General features: G+C 37.8%; 2 protein-coding genes across 2 annotated transcripts; one reads left to right on the plus strand and one right to left on the minus strand.

The window, feature by feature from the left end:
* The first annotated feature begins 532 nt into the window (after positions 1–532).
* LOC118822728 lies at positions 533–11,083 on the plus strand. Its single transcript, XM_036591973.1, has 6 exons — positions 533–610; positions 2,087–2,678; positions 5,381–5,527; positions 7,192–7,253; positions 8,044–8,310; positions 9,764–11,083. Exons 2-6 carry the CDS (start codon positions 2,099–2,101, stop codon positions 9,806–9,808), a joined length of 1,101 nt encoding a protein of 366 aa, XP_036447866.1. The 5' UTR covers positions 533–610; positions 2,087–2,098; the 3' UTR covers positions 9,809–11,083.
* Positions 11,084–12,942: 1,859 nt separating this feature from the next.
* Positions 12,943–24,429, minus strand: LOC118822727 (1-acylglycerol-3-phosphate O-acyltransferase Pnpla3). The gene is made up of 9 exons (XM_036591972.1): positions 24,198–24,429; positions 22,501–22,709; positions 22,199–22,264; positions 19,833–20,042; positions 19,657–19,717; positions 17,363–17,614; positions 15,461–15,593; positions 14,140–14,262; positions 12,943–14,038 (listed from the first exon to the last, which is right to left on the minus strand). Exons 1-9 carry the CDS (start codon positions 24,427–24,429, stop codon positions 13,867–13,869), a joined length of 1,458 nt encoding a protein of 485 aa, XP_036447865.1. The 3' UTR covers positions 12,943–13,866.
* Between the last annotated feature and the right edge of the window lie 1,391 nt (positions 24,430–25,820).

The following is a 25,820-nucleotide window of genomic DNA, read 5'->3' on the forward strand; positions in this document are numbered from 1 at the left end:
AAGTGTTTGTAGTGTATGTATTGTACATAAACTCTTGAATCTTGAATTTATGCTCTGTGTGAGATAGCTGGGGATTCCCCAAGAGGAAAAGGGACGGTCCAAAAACGCAAACTGCACAGGACACAATGTGAAGGGCTTGTGCAGGGCCGGTCATCCTCCAGCTGTTGACCACTCAGATCCTGTAAACACCACCCACTGCTGTATTCCACTCTCCAAACATCACCTAACCGCCGTATTTCACTCGCCACTGAAGGGACTTTTATTTTGCTTTTTTTTTTCGCAGCTCGGCCGCGCTGGCTGCGGTGCATCCGCTATTTCGGTTCTCTTTTTACTTTTTTCTTTTACTCTCTGTGACTGTGTTTAGTTTAGTAGCGTCACTCTGAGGGTCTCTACGCAGGGGAAGGTGAGATTAAATAGTATTGCACTTCTTTTCGCTTCTTATTCTAATTTCCCCTTCCACCTTAAATGATAACGTTACAGCCGGTGTAAGTTACTTGCGCCTGTTGTTGCATCATTTAAGGCGGAACGGAGAAGTTCCTCCGAGTTTGGTTGTTGTTTTTCAGTATCAGACGGACTGGCAGTGTTTCCTTCTCTAAAAACCCTGAAAAATGTCTGTAAATGTTAATATATTTGTGTTTTTAAAACTGTAAGCTGGAAAAGAAGTTGGTGTTTTAACTAAAATGTTAGTTAGACGGCGTACTTCTTTAAAACTTAAACACAAGTTTGGTTAACTTGCTAATAGATGTACCGTTAAAGAGTTAAAGTTTTTTTTGAGGTAGGTTAACTAACAGAGATCTGAACCCAGAAGGGTGAAATTTATTCCATCTGACTTGAACATAAACCATGTAAACCATAATGACACTTCCTTAGTTATGAGTACCACAATATGTTTATTACTGTACTAAATCAGAAAATACCTTATTAGAAGGAATGTAAGGATGTTATGATGATGACAGTTGCTTTGTTTTGTACACTTGTCATATTATTTAATGATTTGTATTATTTAAATTATCTCCATTTTTGCATTTTTCATAATTTGAAAAAGCCTGTTGGCCTTTACGTTGTGTGTACATTTCAGGAAGAATGCACCAAAAGAATTAGCCCAAAAATACTTGGAAAAAAGTCTGGTTCCATTGACTTACATTAAAAGTAAAGTTTGTTTTTTCCTTCTCCTGTAAAGTTATTATTTTGGAGTTATGAAGTTTTGTTCCGACAGCGGCTATATATATATATATATATATATATATATATATATATATATATATATATATATAATAAGGTTTTATATGTAGTTTTTTTTCTGACAACACCGATATATATATATATATATATATATATATATATATATATATATATATATATACATACATATATATATACACACACATATATATATATATATATATATCTCGGTGTTGTCAGAAAAAAACCTACTTTTAATGTAAGTCAATAGAACCAGACTTTTTTCCTAGTCATTTTGGGTCATTTCTTTTGGGTCATTAATCATAAAATTTTGACACATTGTAGACAGCAACAGGCATTTTCAAATTATGTTAAAAACTAAAAAACTGAGATACAGGTTTTCTTCCCACAGCAGCGATGTGCATATATATATACACTGTTTTTTCCAATATGGTGAACTCTGCAAATAGAAATTGTAGCAGAACGCTTTTATCTCCATTTTTGTAATTTTTACATAATTTCTAACACCACCTGTGTTGAAAACTGATGTTAATTTAAAATCCCTTAAAATTCCTTAAAAATTCCTTAAAACTCCAGGTTTATTACATACCATGGCTTATTATTCAGTAATTACAGGGACTTTAATGCAAACTGGCTGAGCTTTTCTTAGATTATAGAAGTATGTAATAAAACTTTGGGCCCATCTATGAACCCTGACCATTTAAAAGGTTTAACTTATATTAAAAGTTAAAAATGTTCTTTCTCTCTCCTGTAAAATTGCTTGTTTGAAGAAAACAAGGTTTTTCTTTGGAGATATAAAGTCAAGACTTTCTGGATTATCTATTTATTCCGCCACCATGATCTCTGTTTTTATCTCATAATTTCTCCATTGTCTCGTTTTCAGAGCAGAACTCTGATGATGTCTAAAGATGAGCGGTCCACTGCTGGTCGTCAGCTGCTGTTTTTTGACCCGAGGTCCACCAGCCGGCTGCTGGAGGTCTATGTGAAGCGCAGTCTGAGTCTGAACGACGCCACTGGACTCAGGAAGCAGCGGCTGAAGTCCCGTAAATGGGTGACCCTGAGCGATGGAGGCGGTCAGGCAAGACGGGCGTCCAGCGACAGCTCCACTCACCGCCTGTCCATAGAGAAGATCTTAAAGACCACAGAGTCTGAGAAACCTCCTCAGTCAGACTGGACACTGCCATCATCCAAATCCTCCATTGGAGATGTGGAGAAAAAAAACAGGAAAACTCCAGAAACAGCCAGGAAGTCGTTCCTCAGGGCTTTTCTCCACTGGTTCTCCAAGAAGGGATCTGAAACAAGGCCGGAATCTCCCAAACCTGGAACTTGCTCCTCAGAACTGAAAGCTGAAGAGGCTTCCAAAGCGGTGAAAAAGAAACACTCTCTCAGAAAGCTCTCGTTCAGGAGAGTGGAGAAGTCAGAATCTCTGCGAAAACCCGCTCTCACTCCGGAGGACGTGGTCAAACTTCCGCACGGTGCGTTTATAAACCTAACTCGGTTCTACATCTGCAGTGAAGACACATGATGTTTATGTTCATGTCAACTCCGAAGGTTCCTGAATAGTTTTTGGCTTGAACATAATCCTTTAGCTGATGTAGAATCATTACATGAAATGTTGAGGTTCTTTAAACTTTAAAAAGGTTCTTCGCATTCAGCCATCTCTTTCATAAATGATGATTTTCTGAAGAACCTTCCATTGAACGGTTCTTTATGGAACCAAAAGTGTTCATTCTGTGGGATCGCACCAAGAATACTTTACTTAGTGTTATGCATTATAGGCATTATTATTATTATTATTATTATTATTATTATTTATAATAATAATAATAATAATAATAATAATAATAATTGAAAATAAAGTAAAATAAACTGAGTATAAAATAATATAAAATACACCGATCTGACACTTCATTCAGTCCACCTCCTTGTATCTGCACTTACTGTCCATTTGATCAGTTCCACTGACCATATAGTTTCACTTTGTAGTTCTACAGTTACAGACTGTAGTCCATCTGTCTCTTGCATACTTTGTTACCCTGTTCTTCAGTGGTCAGGACCCCCACAGGACCCCCACAGAGCAGATATTATTTGGGTGGTGGGTCATTCTCAGCACTGTAGTGACACTGACATGGTGGTGGTGTGTTAGTGTGTGTTGTGCTGGTCTGAGTGGATCAGACACAGCAGTGCTGCTGGAGTTTTTAAACACTGTGTCCACTCACAGTCCACTCTATTAGACACTCGTACCTTGTCAGTCCACCTTGTAGATGTAAAGTCAGAGACAATAGCTCATCTGCTGCTGCACAGTTTGCGTTGGTCATTCTCTAGTCCTTTATCAGTGGTCACAGGACGCTTCCCACAGGACGCTGCCCACAGGATGCTGCTGGCTGGATATTTTTGGTTCTCAGTCAAGCAGCGACACTAAGGTGTTTAAAACTGGTGTTGAAACCTTATTTCGGCTGATACTGATACCAAATACCAATAATTTTATTTTTATTTGTGCATTTAAAACAAGATGACACTAGAATTCACGCTGTAAAAAGTGGAACAGTGCAGTCATTCATTTGAAGTTTAAAAATGACCATCGTTCCTGTTTATTTTGCTTTGTTTTATTCAAAGTATTTATTTGATTAAATAGAGTAGTTGTCACTTGTTACTACATGGAGTGAACTACATGGCTGAACTAACGTTTTTTTTTTTTTTTAATGCATGCAGTTCAGCTTATTTGCCCCATAAAACTGCAGACAGATCTGACACGATCCAAATAATAAACTGAACAATTGGAGATAAATCTGCCTTGTATTCCTAATAGTTACATATTAATTTATATTTACTTTTTTATTTACATTTTTATCTGCTCAGAAAAAAAGCAAGTTTTTTCTTTCTGCACAAATTTTCATCAAATTCAGTTCATAATAAATATCTCCTCTTCTATACTCTTAAAAAGATGGTTCTTCAAGAGTTCTTTAGTAAAGACTGTGATCCTATATAGAACCATGAACACTCAAAGAACCATTTTCATGATTGAATCGTTCTCTGCATGGTGAAATGGTTCTTCAGATTAATGGAGAACGTGTTGTACATGGTTTTATTTAGAACCTTTTTAAAATGTTTCTATATAGCACCAAAAGGGTTCTTCTGTTGTAACAAGCTTGACATGATAACAATAGAAGAACTCTTTTTGGTGCTTACAGAATCAACACATTTTTCATCAGTCTGAAGAACCATTTTACCATGCAGAGAACCATTTAAGCATTCAAATGGTTCTGTGAGTGTCAGTGGTTCTGTCTTTGCTGAAGAATCCTTAAGGAACCATCTTTTTAAGAGACTTTAAACACTTTAGTGTCGCTGCTGGACTGAGAACCAAAAACATCCACCCTGACAGCGTCCTGTGGGAAGCGTTCTCTGTCCACTGATGAAGGAGGATGACCATCACAAACTGTGCAGCAGCAGATGAGCTATCGTCTCTGACTTTACATCTACAAGGTGGACCAACGAGGTAGGAGTGTCTAATAGAGTGGACAGTGAGTGGACACAATGTTTAAAAACTCTGTGTCTGATCCACTCGCACAAGCGCAACACACACCAGCACCACGTCAGTGTAACTGCAGTGCTGAGAATGACCCACCACCCAAATAACACCTGCTCTGTGGGGGTCCTGTGAAGGCTCTGACCATTGAAGTATGCAGAGAAACAGATGGACTTCAGTCTGTAACTGTACAACTACAAAGTGCTCCTATATAGTCAGTGGAGCTGAGAAAATGCACAGTAAGTGTAGATACAAGGAGAACTTAATATTATGGCTGATCTGCATATTCTTGGGGTTCTGGTTAATGAATCGTTTTTAAAAAATATGTTTAGAGCTCCACAGAGCCTGGCATAAACCTTTGAACTAGGTTTAGCAAGTTACAAGTGCTCCCTACTGCCAGTAGATCCTTGTGATGCTTTCTTAAAGCAATCACCGGCGAGACTTCTAGCAATGAGGTGATGCGCTTGGTGGCAGGTCAGATATACTGAAGTGAAATCTCTACAGAAACTTCAGCTCTGAGAATGACCATAAAAACCAGGAGGACACTGATAGAGTCCGAAGGCAGCTCTACTGAGCATCAGGACTGGATAACTTTGTGGTAAAGTGACAATTTATGAACAGAATTTGCATGTTTCTGTCTTTTCTGTCCAGCTGTGAGTGTGGAGCCCACCAGCGCGTACTTTGAGAAGGTCTCTGAGGAGTTGGAGCGCATTGTGAAGGAAGTGAAGACCAGTCCAGATGGAGATGCTGTTGTAGGTCAGAGCACTGCTGCTTCAGAAGAACAAAGTCCTACTCCAGGTGAGAATTCCTCCACCTTATGACCTCACAGCCTCACAAACTCATAGCCTCACAACCTCACAGCCTTACTGCCTCATAGCCTCACAACCTCACATCTTCATAGTCTCACATCACAGCCTCACAAACTCACAGCCCCACAAATTCACAGCTTCACAAGTTCACAACCTCACAATCTCACAGCCTCGCAACCTCACAGCCTCACAAACTCACAGCCTTACAAACTCACAATCTCACAGCCTCGCAACTTCACAGCCTCACAAACTCACAGCCTTACAAACTCACAACCTAACAGCCCCACAACCTTACAGCCTTACTGCCTAACAGCCTTACAGCCTCACAAACTCACAGCCTCACAACCTTACAACCTCACAGCCTCAAAGCCTCACAACCTCACAGCTTCATAGCCTCACATCCTCACAGCTTCACAAACTCACAGCTTCATAACCTCACAGCCTCACAACCTCTCAGCCTCACATGTTCACAACCTCACAGCCTCACAACCTCAGCTTCACAACCTCACAGCCTCCCAGCTTCATAACCTCACAGCCTCACAACCTCACAACGATTCTTTAGAAAACGATTGAGTGTATCATAGAACCTCACATTTGATTCTTCTTGGTGCTTTTATTTTTTTTTTAATTAGTTAAAATTTAATTTCTGGGTTGAGATGAAAAACTGATAATTAAAACCTTTTTGTGGCTGATACTGATACATTGCCAATAATTTTATTTTTATTTCTGTGTTTAAAACAAGATCACACTAGAATTCACACTGTAAAAAGTGGAACAGTACAGTCATTTATTTGAAGTTTTTAAATGACCTACGTTCCTGTTTATTTTGCTTTGTTTCATTCAAAGTATTTATTTGAATTGAATGAAACCAGTTCAGTCAGTTACTACATGAAGCAACTCCTACAAGTTGAACTGACTAACCGTTTTTTTACCGTACATACAGTTCACCTTATTTTCTCCATAAAACTGCAGACAGATCTGACACGATCAGAATAATAAATCTGCCTTGTATTCCTAATAGCTACATATTAAATTATATTTACATTTTTATTTACATTTTTAACTTCTATTAAAAACAGCAAAAATCTAAACAGATGTTTTTTTTCTTTCTGCACAAATTTTTCCCCAGATTCAGATCATAATAAAATATCTCCTCTTCTACACTCTTAAAAAAGATCGTTCTTCACGGGTTCTTTAGTAAAGACAGTGGTTCTATGTAGAACCATGGGCACTCAAAGAACCGTGAAATGGTTCTTCAGAATGATGGAGGATATGTTCTTTGTCTTTTTGGTGCGTTACTTAACCAACGCATTCTGCATCAATTTGAAGAACCATTTTACCATGCAAAGAACCTGTTAAGCATGCAAAGGGTTTTTTGAGTTTTCATGGTTCTATATATTCCATTGTCATTACCAAAGAACCCTTAAGGAACCATCTTTTTTTAAGAGAGCACTCAAAGACACTACTGTGGACTGAAAGTTTAGAATCTGCACTTTCCTCACAGTCTCTGCTCTTGTTTCAGTGAACTTTGAGTCAGAATAATACACATAAAATTACAGCATGATTTTATTACTAAATAAAATCAGTACTGCATGACTGTTTGGTCCGAGCGTAGGAAGAAGAGTTATTTATTGTTTTGTTCATTTTCTCCAGATGACACTGTTGAGAGGATTATCAGTCTGCTGAAGCAACACGGAGATGCCATCAATGAGCAGGTGATTTTTTTTAATCACTCAGTAATACTGAAACAACTGTGAGTGTAGCTGTTCACATATATGAATATCTAAACCATCTTAGTATTCACTTACTTAATTAGGTATTGTGGGGATGCGTAATAAATCACTAAATCATCCTAAACCCAAAGATCAATCACTAAATCATCCTTACACTTAAAAATAAATCACTAAATCATCCTAAAACTCAAAGACAAATCACTGAATAATCCTAGAACTCGAAAGTCGAATCACCAAATTGGTCTAAAATGCAAAGCTAAATCACTAAATCTGCCTAAAACTCAAAGGTAAATCTCTAAATCAGTCTAAAACACAAAAATAAACCACTGAATTATCCTGCAACACAAAAATAAACTGTTAAATCTGCCTAAAATTCAAAAATGAAGTATAAAATATGGCTGAAATGCAAAAATAAATCATAAAATTGAATAAAACCACAAAGATAAATCACTAAATTGCTGTAATGATGTTTGTGTGGTTTTATGTCCTGAAAACAGTCATAATTTGGTTTTACATAACCATTTTCCCCCATTTATCCCTTAGAATTAAACCAATATATCTAAATATGCATGTGTAATTATATATGTAAATATGATATATGTAAATGAGCTCTGTTGGGGTTTGGCTGCCCTGTATTGTGACACTGAAATGGCTGAAAACTTCTCATAACTTTAAGCTGTAAGTGAATGGGCAGGGCTAAACTGTGATTTTTATGATATGGGCTCTTTGTTCAGCCTGAACGTAGTTAAAGTGAGTTTGGTTCTCTGTTCAGATTCAGAAGAACAGCAGGATACACTCGTTCTTCCAGCGATTGTCATACAATTCCTTCCAGCAGCTTGCTGACCGCTACCTCTCCCGGATCCCGCAGCCGGCGGACCGGGTCCCGCACACCGCCCCGGAGCTGGTCCAGCTCGCCTTCACATTGGACTTCACCGCTAAAGTGGCCGGTCTGTCCAGCCAAGCTGTAAGCCGCATCATGGGCTTTGGGAACCAGTACCTGCAGGACCGATTTACACAGATATGCTCCGCCCACAAACAGGTAAGGACAGGAGACCCCACAGTACCATGCTGTGAACACACCTGCATAGACACCAGCCACTGCATGAAGCTTTTTCCATTCCACCAGCAGCAGACCTGATTTCATTTAATGGTGGATCAATTAAACTGATTTAGCTTTAATTAAAGATGATTTTAATCACTCTAATTAAATCTTAATATGATACACTAATTTACTAGATTCCCCTTTAAGTAAAATTAGTTTAATCAATCTTTCGTTAAGATAAACCAGTATAATTAATCCCTCATTCATCTAAATATGTCTAAATTGTGTCAAATATTAAAGTTTAGTAACACACACACAATTTAAATTAGCTCAATCAATACTTAATGACGGATAAATGAGTTCATTCAATCCTTCATTAAAGTAAATCAGTTTAATCAATCCTTCATTAAAGTAAATCAGTTTAATCAATCCTTCATTAAGTTATATCAGTTTAATCAATCCTTCATTAAGTTATATCAGTTTAATCAATCCTTCATTAAGTTAAATTTGTTTAATCAATCCTTCATTAAGTTAAATTTGTTTAATCAATCCTTCATTAAATTAAATCAGTTTAATCAATCCTTCATTAAGTTATATCAGTTTAATCAATCCTTCATTAGGGCAATTCAGTTTAATCAGTCCTTCATATAGTTAAATCAGGTTAATCAGTCCTTCAAGAAGTTAAATAAGGTTAATCAGTCCTTCATTAAGTTAAATTAATCAGATGTCCTGCTGGTGCAATTGAACAAATCCATGCAGTAGCTGGAGCTGCGTTAAGGAGAAGAGGAACCAAACCTGAGTTCTTTAAACCAAGACATCAGCAACTTCACTGAATACAAGAAGTTATTAGTACTGTTCACTGTATTTATGTTAAGTTGCTTTAATTCTAATGTGTTTAGAGGTAAAAACTGAATTACCGCTAATTACTGATAAATAATTTTGAACTGTTTGTGGCTGCGCACAGCCTTGCAGAAGACCTGCAGAGCTGTTTATGTGGACGCCTGCTCCAGGAGAAATCTTAAATTCCAAAAAGAAGACTCTGATTGCAATTATGATTGTAAATAGGGCCAGGCAATACGAGAATATATATTGTTATGGTGATGAATTATGTCACAATACAATACAATCTGCTCTTCTGAACATATAGTGTATATCGTCATTACTTGTGGACACTGACCAACTGCATGTTTCATTTCAAAGAGAGCAAAATTAGTCCTGTTTAACTGGATTTAGTGCCAAATACTGAATAAAAATCACTGTGTTCACAGTTTTTGATAGTATTTTTAAAATGTAGGTTCTTTTCTCTGTTCCAACTGATCAGATGGCTGGAAAAATAAATACAACATATTGCGTATCGTACACATTTCTTGAAGTATCGCGATGTTATGTTTTCGCCATATTGCCCAGCTCTTATTGTGATTATAATATAATGTTGAGTTTCTCTCTGTAGGAGTCTGAAGATGTGGAAGGTCAGTGCTGCAGTGACCCCGAGTAGCAGCTCTCAGGCGAAGAACATGGGGGAAGTGCTGGTCACTGTCTGGAATGTTCTGTAAACGGTATTAATGGACTCGTACAGTCCGCTATGGTGTAGATGCAGCAGGCTGTGATGGGTTGGATTCTGAGGGTGAGAACTTCGTGGCAGAAAAAGAAGAGCTGCTTCTGTGGTTTCCTGTGGCCTCACAGCCTTTTGTAGCATGAGGGTGTGATTAGTGAGATGTTTAAAAGTCTCAGTTATCGCTGGCGATGAAGAACTCATGCTGAACTTTTCTACGAATGATTTCTGTGAGGAAAGTGCAGATTGGAAACTTTCCTACTGTCGTACTGTTAGGGCTGTCACAATCACGAAATTTTAGCTCACGATTAATTTCATTTATTAATTGTTATTAATTGTCATCTGTGTGTGAGTAGAAGAGGAGATATTTTATTATGATTTAAATTTGATGAGAAATTATTGTCGTCAGTCTCGTTTATCAGAAGAAACATCTTTTGTCATTTTTTGACAGAAAAAGTTAAAGGTAAAGACTCAAACCCGATACAGAGTGTAAATTGAATATAAATGCTATTAGTTACATAACTAAAGCTCTGTTGGAGCCGGATTAGTTTGAGTTGGGGAGGTTTTGTAATTTGAGTGTTTACTGATAAGATTTTATTCCAATATAAATATACAGTGTTAGTAGTTTGTTTAGTAATAATTCTGGCTTTAATGATCTTCTACACTTTGCTGAACTCTGAGCTCTTTCAGTGACAGCAGCTCTGGGTGCTATATAGACCCTTTTTCAAAAAGGTTTGTATAGAACCATATACATCACATTCTCCATCAATCTGAAGAACCATTTCATGATCCAAAGAACCCTTTCATCATCATGGAAACACTCTTTGAGTGTTCGTGGTTCTTTGTAGAACAATTTAGTTTACTTAAAAACCTTTGAAGAACCATCTTTTTTAAGAGCGTACCCATTTAATTTTAATGTTAACGCTGGTGTAAGAATGTCTGGGTTATCCGGGGCTAATTTGGGGAAAATCCAGAGATACTTTATTCTGTCAAATCTCTACAAATTACATTACAGGGCCTTTTCTAATAAAACTAATCCAGCTCCAGTATAGCCTTACTGCATGACTAAAGGGAAAATCCACCTATTTTTAGAAATTCTTCTAAAATTCAGTGTGTGAGATGTAAACAGAGTGATTCAGGGTGGTTTGGTGTGAAATTGTTCAGATGTCTTTACAGTGGTGGTGATAGGAACCAGGGGTTGCCAAGACTACAACAGAAATATAGACATTTTATTTACAATGGTGGATAAAGGTGGACCTCTGGTTCCTGTCATCACCACTGTGAACAATTGCATTTGAAATGGTAATAATCAGTGGAATTCCCCTTTAATTATATAAGTATGTAATTCTATTAGAATAATGGCACAGAATGACAGCAATAACTCTTCTTCTAAGGTTTAAAAGGGTCCAAAGTGAGGTGTGGAATTACAATATGTTATTCTATTGTTGACCTTTACAGTGAAAAAGCTTTCAATTATATTTTGGGAAATCCCCAGAGATCAGACGGGGACAGAGCGGGGAAACACTGGGGGGATTATTCTTTGCCTTTTTTTAAATGAGCGTTTAGCTTCTTGTGATAAATTGAGTCACATTTTAAGGACTTTACGCAAGTGCTTTAATATCGTGGGCCACACTTTAAAACCAAGGAGGGATAATGTGACCGAGCAGAATGGATGAATTTATGGGTCTTCAATGAAAGTGTGTTCTGGTTTAAGGAAAGCAGTGCATCACAAGACAGCTCACATGCTGTCAGACTGAAACCAATTGGACACGCTGCTACTGTTTTACATATTCCTGTTCAACTGTGAACTGAATGCTATTTATTTAGCTTTTTTAAACACTATAGCCCTGTGCAAAAGTCCACCATTCATTTATTTCATTTCAAAAGGGACATCAAGTACACGTTACCAATTTTTCAGCATTAGAAAACAGAAAGCAGAAGGCTTAGCTGAAAGTCAAGTCAAATTTTATTGCATGATTACTATTTATTTGCTGAGTTGAACGTACTGGAAAAACATAAAATGTGCCATAACTGTTTTATTAGTTAAATTCAGTATATAAACAGTAATTATGTATTAAAATATTCAGAATTTTGTATCTGTAGAGGATGTTGACTTATTTACACAAATTAACACAAACATGGAAAGACACACCTCCAAACTTTAGTCTTAGGCCCAATCCCATTTCTTACTTTTACCCCTATCCCTTGTTTTTGAGTATCTCCTTGCCCCTTGGAACTGAGTTATAGGGTAGTGGTTGAAATCTTCCCCATGAAATAGAACAACCCTCAAATAAAAAAGAACATTACTTCATTGACAGGCTACTAGCGGTGCTCTGTATGCGACCCTGCCAGTCTGCAGTGATAGCAGAGGAGGGTAAAATTCAGCAACCTCGCTGCTGGGATTTAGTTACACTTAGGGCATCATATGCCTTCAAAGGGGAGGGGTGCAATTATTTATTAACGCCCATCCCTAATCTTCAGTGATATGAAGCTTAAGTCAGCTATTTGCTATCTTCTCGTTCAAATTCACCTGTTCCACCTTAAAGGGTACAGCAGTTCTGATGCCTGAGACACCAGAATGTAACTGCTGCTCTATTTAAGGTGGAAAGGGAAATTTAGCTAGCTAGCTACTGAGACACTTGTTATGATGAAATGGACCATAATACACTGAAACAACATTCAACTAAGATAATACAATGGTTAAACAGAGAAAATTCTCACATTTGTGGGTTTCTTTGGTTGCTTGCACAGCCATCTTGCTGTTTTTCTTTTTTCTTCATAACACTCTGTTTGGAGTGTGTCTCTGAAAAAACTCCGTTTGGAGGGTCATGTAGCCCTAACACTTCGCCCTACCCCTCTATCTCAACAAGAATCAGGACACCTACCCACTAGACGGGAATGCTCAAAACGGAGGGGTAGGGCTAAGTGGTAGGGGCGAGGGATGAAATGGAATTAGGCCTCAAAAGTTGATTTTCTAAAGTAACCCCAACACATTCCGTGATGCTAAGGTCTGAATGAATGAAGGGTGGTCTCACAGTGCTGTGTGTGAACTTAATAATGAAACTTTTTATGTTTGTATTGTTTTTATTGTCAGATGACCTCAGTATAACTATGTATATTTTACAGAAAGGGAAAAAATACACTTACATACTTACATATGCTCATATACCAGCATTTCATAGCTTACATAAACAGAAAGCTGATTAAAATGTGAAGAATCTTTTCTATAAGTTAATAAAGAAGATTGAAAGGAATGAGTTTAATGTTTTAATGTCTTTGTCTGCTGGTTACTTTTAATTAAAGCATGACAGAACAAGACCCTCTGATAAAGACAGTTAAAGAGATTGTGTTAGTCATGGGGGTCACTAATCTCACCCACAAAGCCCTCGTCCAGCTTCAGATCCTCAAACAATATATATGATACACTCAGCTCCACTGACCATATAGGAGCACTTTGTAGTTCTACTGTTACAGACTGTAGTCCATCTGTTTCTCTGCTTACTTTGTTACCCTGTTCTTCAATTATCAGGACCCCCACAGAGCAGGTGTTATTTGGGTGGTGGGTCATTCTCAGCACTGCAGTGACACTGACGTGGTGATGGTGTGTTAGTGTGTGTTGCACTGGTGCGAGTGGATCAGACACAGCAGTGCTGCTGGAGTGTTCAAACACTGTGTCCACTCACTGTCCACTCTATTAGACACTCCTACCTTGTTGCTCCACCTTGTAGATGTAAAGTCAGAGACAATAGTTCATCTGCTGCTGCACAGTTTGTGTTGGTCATCCTCTTGTCCTTTATCAGTGGTCACAGGACGCTGTTTTTGGTTCTCAGTCCAGCAGTGAGACTGAGGTGTTTAAAAACTCCAGCAGCACAGCTGTGTCTGATCCACTCACACCAGCACAACACACACTAACACACCACCACGTCAGTGTCACTGCAATGCTGAGGGTGATTCATGTTGGTAATATATCTTCATATGTCCAGTTGTTGAGCGTGTAGCATCTACGGTACGTTCTGTTTGCTCTCTCTTTGCCGTTTCCTCATCTCCAATGCGAAGAGGAGCGTATGGTGGGATTGCAAGATGGAGCTTTTTTGACGGAGGGGTGAAGACGCACTGAGCTGGTCTTTTGCACGACTCAGATATTTAGTCTGGATGATGAACAGCGCCGGCATCCTTACACAGAGGGGAAAAAAACAAGAAAAGCTCAACACTGCTATATAAGAAAGAAAGAAAAAGAGAAATTATGTAAAACTGTAGAGGAAATGTGTCCTTACTTGTGTTGAACACCTTTGCGCACACTGGACAATATGATGTTGAGGATGAACCGCATCATGTGCTTCAGGTCCTGCCAAAGCCAGTAGGCCACTTGATAAGTGTAGAGGACCCACGGCTCAACCCTGAGGCACACCGCAACTCGTTTAGTTCATTTAATGCACAAAGCTTCATGCTAACTTAAAATTTACAGCAGTTTTTATTACACACTGCAAAAATGGCATCTTTGAAGTGAAACTGTCTTAAATCTAGCTGAAATATCTAATATTCAAAATTGTTGAGATTGTTGTAGACATTTAGACTAGACAGTATCTAATTTACATAATTTTCCCCCAACACCAAAGGCAACTGACCCCACATTACCCCACCAAATAGCATCAGGCTTGATTATGTGGTTTCTGGTGGAGCATGATAAATGTGGCTTCCGTTACTTGCTATCTACACTCCTGAAAAAGATGGTTCTTCAAGGGTAAAGGGTATGGTTCTATTTAGAACCATGAGTTGTATATAGAACCATTTCATGCTTAAATGGTTCTCTGCATGGTGGAATGGTTCTTCATATTGATGGAGAATGTGTTTTATCTGGATCTATATAGAACCTTTTTGAAAATGGTTCCATATAGCACCAAAAAGTGTTCCATGTCTAGCTTGTACCAATAGCAGAACGCTTTTTGGTGCTATATGACCATATACAACACTTTCTCCATCAATCTGAAGAACCATTTCACCATGCAAAGAACCATTTAAGCATGCAAATGGTTCTATATACACTCTTAATAAAAGATGGTTCATCAAGAGCTCTTTAGCAAAGACAATGCTTCTATATAGAACCATGAACATTCAAAGAACTATTTGCATATACTTAAATGGTTCTTTGCATGGTGAAATGGTTCTTTATATTGATGGAGAATGTGTTGTATATGGTTCTATATAGCACCATAGGGTTCTGCTATTGTTGCAATGTCAAGCTTGTAACAATAAAAGAACCCTTTTTGGTGCTATAGAGAACTATATTCAACACATTCTCCATCTAAAGAACTATTTCACTATATAAGGACCATTTAAGCATGAAATGGTTCTATATAAAACTCATGGTTCTGAACAAAACCATTCCCTTTACTAAAGAAAGATTTTTTTTTTTTTATTATTTAAGTGTGTACATTAGCCTTGTAGCTTCAAACTTTAGAACTAAAAACAAGTTGTTTGTTGTGTTGTTGTGTCTGATGGACTAGATGTGAATTAAGGGGCAAAATTGTTATAATTTTCTTCTAAACTGTTTCCTGTAGGAGTTTTTGTTGACAGTGCAACAGATTGGTTGAATACCTGTTGATGAAAGTGGTGGTAGCCCAGATGGTTAGCGTTAGCGGTAGCAGCAGGTATGGCATTGTCCGCAGCGGCAGGTAATCACTGACAATACTGATCATTCCAAGATGAGCCACGATGTTACAGATGAGCACTGAAAGAGAAAGATGGGATCAGAGGGACATTCACACCGTAGGCCTTGTCGCTCGAGTCAGATCAGGCCGGTTTCACAAACGCTTAAACACTTAAAAAATTACGAAGTTTCTTCCCTTACGGAAAAAAATATATATACGCATATATACAAACACATTGCAGTCGATGCTGAAACACATTCCAAACACTAAAATGTATTTCAGAATATATTGCCATATTAACCAAATATACTGTGAAATACATTTATTTTAAAATGCAAGGGGAAATATTACAAATAGAAATGAACCATACAAAAATAAATGTATGTAAATGTGTTTATTAATTCCATTTGAAAATGTATGAAAATAGTCAAAATCCTGTCTACCTTTTGAAATAAATTTATATTCCAGTATCTTCATTTTAAATATTAGCAAAGGAACCTTTAACATGACAAAAATGAGTGTTATAGGTACTGAGTGTGTATTAAAAGAGTCCGGGTGCTAAACTGGCCTGCCTGCAGTCCAGATCTGTCACCCACTGAAACATTTGCCGCATTATGAAATGAAAAATACGACAAAGGAGACCCCGAACTGTTGAGCGCTGAAATCCTATATTAAAACAAGAATGGGAAACATTTCACTTTCACAACTACAGTAGTTGGTCTCCTCAGTTCCCAAACACTTAGAACCATACCCTTTACTAAAGAATCCTTGAACCCATCTTATGGAAGCCACATTTATCATGCTCTGTCAGAAACCACATAATCAAGTCTATTAGAGATTTTTGAACTCCACACTGTTTGAGTTGAGATGCAGAGTGTTGTTAAAAGAAGAGGTGATGAAACACAGTGGTAAACATGTCCCCGTCTCAACTTTTTTGGAACGTGCTATTGGCGTCAAATTCAAAATGGGCATATATTTTCCAAAAACCAGTACCACTTTTCAGTTTCAACATCTGATATGTTGTCTTTGTACTATTTTCCTTTAAAAATATGGTTTACATGATTTGCATATCATTGCATTCTCTTTTTATTTACATTCTACATAGCATCCTTTTTTGAAAACGGGGTTGTACAATAAATGTTTATTGTTTATTGTATTGAATGTCTCCTCAATGAGTGTGTTTACATTCACTCGTAATCCGATCATTATCAGATTTCTGCAGTTATCTGTTTTGACCATTCGAAAGGTTGTGTAAACAGCACACTCTGATTTTTTAGTTCGGAATAAGATCTAGAAATCCAAATAAGAAATCTGATAAAGAGAGATGGATTTTAGCTCAGTATTCAGATTTCTCAGTGAATGTAAACTCTTACTTTGATTTCTTTTGGGTTCCTCAGTCTGTGCATGTGCAAAAACAGACGCTGTTAATGGAAATAAGCAGCAGTGTTGCCACAAGACGCAGCAAAACACTTTTGGAGCAACACTGAAACCAACTACATGATTGACGAAATGAAGGATTTAAATATTCTTCATCTTCTAGATGATATTTAATTTCTGTTAATGTGACTCGATGCTTAAAAAAAGTCATGGCATGAGTTTTACATTACGTTTACGTCACATCTTCTTCTGTGAGTTTATTGGCTGGTTGTAAAGCAGAAATATGATTTCTGTCTGACTCATGTAGACCCGGAGTTTCCCCTTTATCTGATTACCCAAGAGCATGAAAATGCGTTGATTGGATTATTAAGTGCATGTAAATAATTGTAAATGTTTACAAAAAAAAATTTTGTTTAATGTTTAAGAGTTTGGCGACTTCTGCAAGCAGTGGACGGTGAAGTACATACATTACCTTCCAGTGCCTGCCCTGGTGGGTTTATATTGTTGGCCATGTCCAGACAGTCCAGATCGGAGGAATAGTCAACCCTAGCCAAGCTACTGTTCTCCACAAGCCCCTGTAGGGGGCTCTCCTGAGCAAATTCTTTAGCTTCCTCTTCGAGTTCTTCCTCCTCAGTGAACTCTAGCTGAGGAAGTGTCCACTCCTTTTGTTCCACCACGACACTCTCCAGCTCAGCCACCAAACCACGGTAAGGTTGTAAGGAGCCTGCAAACATTCACCATCCATCAGATCCACTTGAAGTTTTTTTTTCTGTAAAGAACTGCACTTTGTTAAAGAGATGATTCTTCAAGGGTTCTTTAGTAAAGACTATAGTCCTATATAGAACCATGAACACTCAAAGTACCATTTGCATTCTTACATGGTTCTTTTCATAGTGAAATCGTTCTTCAGATTGATGGAGAATGTGTTGTATATGGTTCTGTGTAGGACCAAAAAGGGTTCTTCTGTTGTAACAATAGCAAAAACTGTTTTGGTGCTATATAGAACCATATACAACACCTTCTCCATCAATCTGAAGAACAATTTCAGGACATGAGCTGGACAGAAGGTTACACTTTAGATTAATTACTAACATGATTAGAAATCAACCAGTCAGGCTTTGATTTTCAATTTTCTGAGATAAACGCCACTCTAAATCTTCTGGATGTTCTAGATATGTCACTGACTTTTCTGACATTAACAGCCCGATCTGAAGGTCCTGTTCTAACAGTCACGGTTCACCACTGGAAACAGATAATACAGATAATTTATGTATAACGAACCCAATTCCAAAAAAGTTGGGAGAGCAGGTAAAACGCAAATAAACACAGAAAGCAATGATTTATAAATCTACTTTGACTTGTATTTGACCAAAAACAACACAAAAACAGGATATGTAGAGTTTTATCTCATCAGCTTCACTGTTTTTATAAAATATGCACTCTACATTCTGATGCTGGTGCCTCTAACATAGTCAAAGTAAGTTGAGACATGAGCAATTTAAGACTAGAAACATACAAAAAAACATCTTAAACAGGTGATGCAATCATGCTTGGGTGTAAAAAGAGCATCCAGGCAAGGTTTATGAGTAAGAATGGGTTGAGGCCACTTCCAAAAAAAAGGCATCAGAAAAAAATCCAACAACTTAAAATAATGCTCAATGGTTGACTGCAAAGATTTTAGGTAATTCATCCTCTACAGTGCATGATATCATCATCAGATTCAGAAAATCTGGAGAAATTTCTGTGCGTAAAGGAAAAGGCCAAAAACCTCAACTAAATGCTTATGATCTCTGACCCATCCGACAACACTGCATTAAAAACCAACATGTTTCTGTGATGGAGATCCCCACATGAGCTCAGGAATACTATGATAAACAGTTGTCAGTAAACACTGTCCATCGCTGCATCCACAAATACAGGTTAAGACTGCACTCTGCACAGTGGAAGTCATTTATCAACAATGTCCAGAAATGCCTCCGACTTCTCTGAGCTCAAGCTCATCTGAAATGGACTGATATTGAGATCTGATGAGTCAACCGTTCAGATTGTTTATGGAAATAATAGGTGCTGTGTTCTGGGACATACAAATTGTTACCAGTTATCATTGTAAGAGGGGGTATAAGTGGGTAAACTGCACATCTGTAAAAGCACTGTTAACATCAAACACATTTTGGAGCATCACATGCTGCCTTTTAGATGTCGTCTTTTTCAGGAACATCAATGATTATTTCAACATAACACATCAATAAACATTGTGCAGGTGTTACAACAGCATGGCTGCGTAATCAGAGAGTCCGGGTGCTAGACTGACCTGCCTGCAGTCCAGAACTGTCTCACACTGCCAGTTAGTCTTATTAATCTCAAAACGCAACAATGAAGCCCCGTGTGTGGGCAATGCTGGAGACGTATATAACAGTAGAATGGCAAAAAATTTCAAAACTGGATCAGTTTGTCTCTTCAGCCCCCAAATGATTATTATTAAGTGCTGTTAAATGGAAAGATGAGGTAAACATGCTCCTGTAACAACGGTTTTGGAACAAGTTGCAGCCATGAATTTTGGAATGAGCGCATATTTGCAAAAAACCATGTTCATAAAGTAAAATATAAAATATTATGTTTTTGTACCATTTTCAATTTAATACATCATACAGAATTTACTGATCACTGCTTTCTGTCTTTATCAGCATTTTACACAGTGCTCCAACTTTTTTTGGAATTGTGTTTGTAATACATCAGCAGTTAATGACACAGTTGATTATAACTTACGACTGTGCTGCAGAAAGAAGAGCGTATCCTGGTATCCATTGTAGAAAGCTTTATTTATAGCCTGTAACCACAACAAACACATAACAAACCTGAGAGACCTTTTTTTCCAAAATGAACCATCATTACGTTTAGGCAAAGTCATTTATTGTGATGTTTCCCTCTCACTGCAATCTCACCTCCCAGTCGCGAGGGAACAGCGCATTGGCCACTCTGATGAAGTTGGGCAGGGTGGCCTGGACAGACAGTTGGTTGACAACCAGGTTGCAGAAGATGGTGGATTTGTCAGATGGACAGATGTCCACATCTCCGGCAAAAGGAGAAACAGTCAATGTGGGGCAGGAGTCCTGAATGGGCTGGATGTTAGTCAGACCACCATCCATGTAGTGCTGGAACACGAACAACACAATTACAGATGAAACATTAACTACTAGACACTCTAATCATAATAAAAATAATAATAATAATAATAATAATAATAATAATAATAAAAATAAACTTGGAGAGTATGTTTCATACAGTTAGGAGCTGGTACAGTTACAGTTTCAAGCTGGTGTTAAAGATAAGTAACAGTAAAAAGAAACCCTGATAGCAAGAGGATAGTGGACCACTGTTGGCCCACTGATGGCAAAGCTGCTGGTCCACTGGCGCTTTGCTCAGCGTTTTCTGGGCGGCCCACCGGTGTTTAAGCAGAGTCATAGACAAAATTCCACTTATCATCGCTCATTTTCCAGTCCAAATTACTTTTGTTTTCCTTCCTTCTTTTCTTTATTTATACTTTGTAATTTAGTTTAGTACAAAATTTTAATCTTACAGTGTCAGCAATAACATTTACCATAAATCATTCTGCATTAGGTCTAGTCATTTATTTGTAATATTTGTCTTAGTTTATTTTCTAAAATAAAAGTCTGTGTGCATTTAAAATCTGTTTGAGGAGATAAAAACTGGTTAGAGCTTGTATGTAGGACAATAATCAAGGTGGTCCAAGTGTCAATAGACGGTTGCTATGGTTATTTGGACTGTTGTGAGGTTGTTCCTAAGTGGTTGCTGTGGTATTATAAATGGTTGCTAGGTTGTTGCTAAGGTATCCAAAATGGTTGCTAGAGTGTTACTAGGTCATTGCTATAGTGTTTCAAGTGGTTGCTAGAGTGTTGTTCGGCGGGTGCTATGGTACTGGATTTGACTGACAGGGTATAGCTAGGTGGTTACAATTGTGTATATGTAATTTTTGGGGATTTTGGTATGTGGTTGCTATGGTACTGTAGGCGACTGCTAGGGCATTATTATGAGGTTACAATGGCATCCCTTATGGTTGTTAGGGTGTTGCTAGGTGGTTGCCATGATATCCCTGGGAGTTCCAAGCAAGTTGCTAGATGGTTGCAATGGTATTCCAGGTGGCTGCTGGTGTGTTACTAAATATGTTATCCTGTGTGGTTGCTAGGGTGTTGATAACTGGTTGCTATGGTATTTCTGATGGTTGCTAGGGTTTTGTTAGGTGTAAACTGTGGTATTCCAGGTTATTGCTAAGGTGTTGCTGACTGGTTCCTACAGTATCTCCACCATGGTAATATAAATCTGTTAACAGTAGTGTTAATCGTGCTATGCAGTGCACAGTCACTAATAATCTAAGACAATACATTTAAAAGGAAAGGCAAAACTTGGCTAAAGTAAAGAGATGTGTTTTTAAATATTTCTTAAATGCATGTACCCAGCTTTACTGCCTAATAAAAGAAGTAAATGCGGTCCACAGATTAAAAGCATAATAACAGACACAGGAACAATGTTTCTCAAATGACAGAAAAGTACTTTAGTGACTGCATTTACATGCAGGATAAAACAGTTCTCATTCAAAAATTACAGGTTTGGTGAACAAAGAAAAAGAGTGTAGTTTCTCACAAAGCAGGTTCCTCTAAATTTTACCACCAAGAATCAGAATTCCATTATTCTCTTGATTTAATTATAGACAATTTTGCCATCAGTAGAGAAATATCTGACCCACAGTTGGTCGTTCTATCAACAGAGTCTTGATTATCAGAAGGAATGGAAATTATATAATTGCGTGTCATCAGCATAGCTATGAAAATTGATAGAATGTTTCCTGATGACATCACGTCACAGTAATGTACAAAGAGAAAAGCAAAGGCCCTGCAGGACTCCACAAGAAATGTTAACTTTTTTTTTTTTACAATTTCCTGGTGAAACCACAAACTGTTTACTTATTAAATATGATTTAAATCATTCTAAAATTGTGCATGAGACGCCGACCCAGAATTTGAAGTGGCGGATTAGAATCTTGTGATCAACAGTATCAAAGGCTGCACTAAGATTTTGTGCATCAGCCTGAGATCATTCAGAACACAAACCATTGCTGTCCTAGTAGTATGGTCAGAAAGAAAACCTGACCTCCAATTATTTGTTTGACACCAGATATGAATATATAAAGTTTGGATTAATTTACATGGTAGTAATATTAATAAATTTATTTCATGGTAATAAAGTAATGTTGATATTGCAAGGCAAAATGTAGAATGGATGCTTCACCTACCACTCCTTTATAGCAAGGCGGAATCATCCCACAGAACACCGGGACAAAACAGCTGCACAGAAGAGCCTTCCAAAGCACAGAGAGAGGAACGTCACAATATCAACTCATTAAGAAGGCTTACTTACTGGTAGAAGAACAAATGACATAGAAAAACTCACTGGCCACTTTATTAGAAACACCTACCCTGTGCTTCCACTCACTGGCCACTTTATTAGAAACACCCACATTGTGCTTCCACTCACTGGACACTTTATTAGAAATGCATACATTATGCTTGTGTTCAATGTTAATCTCTTTCATACCCGTATCAGGTCCTCCCTTGAGTGAAATTCCGACACCAGGATATTGTGTCCATCCGGGATGCGGGTCATGGACACATGCAGCCTCCCGCTGGCCAGCTGATGGGCATTTTTGGGCAGCGTGCGCCTAAGTGCACGCTCCAACTTGTTAAACTGCGGAAATCCAAAAGCATGTCCACAGGTCAGCGCCAAAATCTCCTCCCTCACATGACCTGTAGACAACATGGAGAACAACCTCACTTGTTTTAGTCCTGTTTTAGTCTAGAATACAACACTTTAATCCCGTTTTAGTCCAGAATATCCCACTTTAATTCTGTTTCAGTCCAGAATACCCCACTTTAATTCTGTTTTAGTCCAGAATACCCCACTTTAATTCTGTGTTAGACCAGATTACCCCACTTTAATTCTGTTTTAGTCCAGAATACCCACTCTAATTCTGTTTTAGTCCAGAATAGCCTGCTTTAATTCTGGTTAAGTCCAGAATAGCCCATTTTAATTCTGTTTTAGACCAGAATACCCCACTTTAATTCTGTTTTAGTCCAGAATACCCCACTTTAATTCTGTTTTTGTCCAGAATACCTCACTTTAATTATACTTTAGATAAAATGTAATAGAATTAATTTATATTTCTAAATTAATAAATACTTAATGTAAATCTGTAGCATTGCTTCTTTCAGAGATGGATTGTTTTTTCCAGAGGGAAGAATTTGTGGTAATCCTGGAGTAGAGGTGTGGGTGGAGTTTTCACACACTCTGCCTGATGGTCATGGATACAGGAAAATCTCAAAGGGGAATTTTTTTTCTGATGTTTCAAAGGTTCTACATAATTTAATGTGTGAAATGTTTCACTCTAGAGATTCAGATTTCTTTACAGTGGTGGTGATAGGAACCAGGGGTCACCATGACTACAACACAAATATAGACACTTATTTACTATCCAAAACCACCAGTGAACCTACACGTGTCTTCTGGATTTTATATAGAATGTTAAAGATGTAAAAATAGTGGAAAATCTGAAATAATGAGTTTTCTTTTTATTTTGCCTCTCAACGCTCTGCATATTATGTATCCTTTCACCATAAATGGATGAATGGAAGACCAAAACCTTCTCAAAACTAATGTAAAACAGTGTCTCAGACATCAGGCAGCGAATTCATTACCATTTCATGTAATAACTTTCTGTGAGGGAGCTTTTAGAGGTGGACATCTGGTTCCTATCACCACCACTGTAAACAATTCTGACTCTGTAAGTTTCTCTAGAACAAAGTGTTTCACACCAAAGCACTCTGAACAACTGCTTACATCTTAACTGTTTAAATCTTAATAGCTTCATTTACAAGAACCTCTGCACAAGGAATTCATGGACAAATTCTTTATAAAAGCATTTGCTTACATATTTTCGACTTCTTATTCACACAATGTTTAAAAGGGTAGTTTGTGATATAAAACTGAAAAAATCTACAAATGTTTGGCTTTGTTAGATCACATTTCTTATACATTAATAAATGCAGCAACAGTGTTGAGAGATCATATTAGAGCAGAATAAATGGCAGAAATAATATGTATGCTTTTTTTTCTAAGTTTAGAAAAACGTGTTAAAGTTATGGTCTGTGGTTACTCTACAGATAAAGATTAGGTTAAAAAATGGTAAAATACTTCTTTAAATCCCAGAAACCCCCCGTAGAGGTTAACTGCAATACCTATATCAGCTCCACACGCCACTGCTGCCGCCACCAGTGACCCCGCAGAGGCTCCGTAGAATCTGGGTGCTCGGAGAAGAACCCACGGTGCGTTATCCCGAAGGCCCTGGACCACCCCCAGCTGATAGGTGGCCAAATACCCTGAGCCAGAGAAAGAAACGGACACGGGCTCGTCTCTAATTAAGTCTGCCATCGGAATATCAAGAGTTCTAAACCAGCAGTTCTGCATCATCCTGACTGAACTGAAGGGCTTTTATCCCTCTCCTGGGGCGGGTTTATTCCCTCATCAACAAGTCTGTAAAAAAGCCTCAAAATAGAATTCATTTATTCCACAAAACGAGATTTGAAACGCTTTTCTTTTTGTGACAGACCTTAAAACCAGTGCAAAACAACCAAGCAGAAGAACATTATGTAACTCAGGAAAAGACCTGTTATGGCTACTACATTAATTTATTCTTTATTCCTCTGTCATCTGTAATTTCTGTAATATTTCTTTCTTTTTATTTGATTTTAACTCACTAATTTTATTGCAAATGTTTTATTTTATGTTAATTCTTTTAGTGTTCTTTTTTAATACATAATTGCATTTCTAAGACTTTTAGTTATTTCTTATTGTCTTAGTTGGGTTTTTTTACTTACTTTTAATGTGTTTTCATTATGTAGTCTATTGCTATTTTATGCCTGTTTCTTACTTGAGCTGCTATTTTTATTTCTATAAAAATTCTTCTTGTCTGGATGATTTTCATTTGTTTATTTGATAAACTTCATCTTAACTTTTTCAGTGCCTGTTTAACTTGCTTGGCTACACTGTAAATTAGGGTCTCCCTCAATGTACTGCCAAGTTGAAATAAACGTTGATTGACTGACTTCTTATTTTATATAAACTGCTAACCAGGAGCTGTCATTCGGGTTATAATCCACACATAGGTACTTTACTATATTTTTGTAGGGTGGCATGATGTGTAGCAAGAAGGGTCTGGGTTTGATTCCCAGCCGGGCGACCAGGGTTCTTTCTGTGGAGTTTGGATGTTATGGACTGGCGACCTGTCCAGACTCCACAGAGAACACAGGGTCCTTTCTGAGGAGTGTGGACAGGTTGCCAGTCCATCACAGTGCAGACACACAGACATATAAAATCACTCACACACTCACACCTAGGGGCAATTTAGCATGTCCAATTGGCCTGACTGCATGTCTTTGGACTGTGGGAGGAAACCCACGCAGACATGGGGAGAACGTCCAACCTCCACAGAAAGGCCGCCAGTCCTTTTCATCATGCAAAGGGTTCTTTGCGTATTCATTGTTCTATATAGACCATTGTCTTTAAAGAACAGTGAACAGAGAGAGAGAGAGAGAAAGAGAGAGTAGATACATAGAGAGAGATAGACAAAGAGAATAGAGAGAGAGAGAGAGAGAGAGAGAGAGTAGATACATAGAGAGAGATAGACTCAGAGAGATAGACAGAGTACAGAGATAGAGAAACAGAGAGTAGATAGAGATAGACTGAGAGAGTAGAGAGAGAGTAGATACAAAAAGACAGAGAGAGGGAGAGAGAGAGCAGATACATAGAGAGATACAGACAGAGAGTATACGGAGAGAGAGAGCAGATACATACAGATATAG

Source organism: Colossoma macropomum, unplaced genomic scaffold (assembly GCF_904425465.1).
Source record: "Colossoma macropomum unplaced genomic scaffold, Colossoma_macropomum, whole genome shotgun sequence".
Lineage (NCBI taxonomy): Eukaryota > Metazoa > Chordata > Actinopteri > Characiformes > Serrasalmidae > Colossoma > Colossoma macropomum.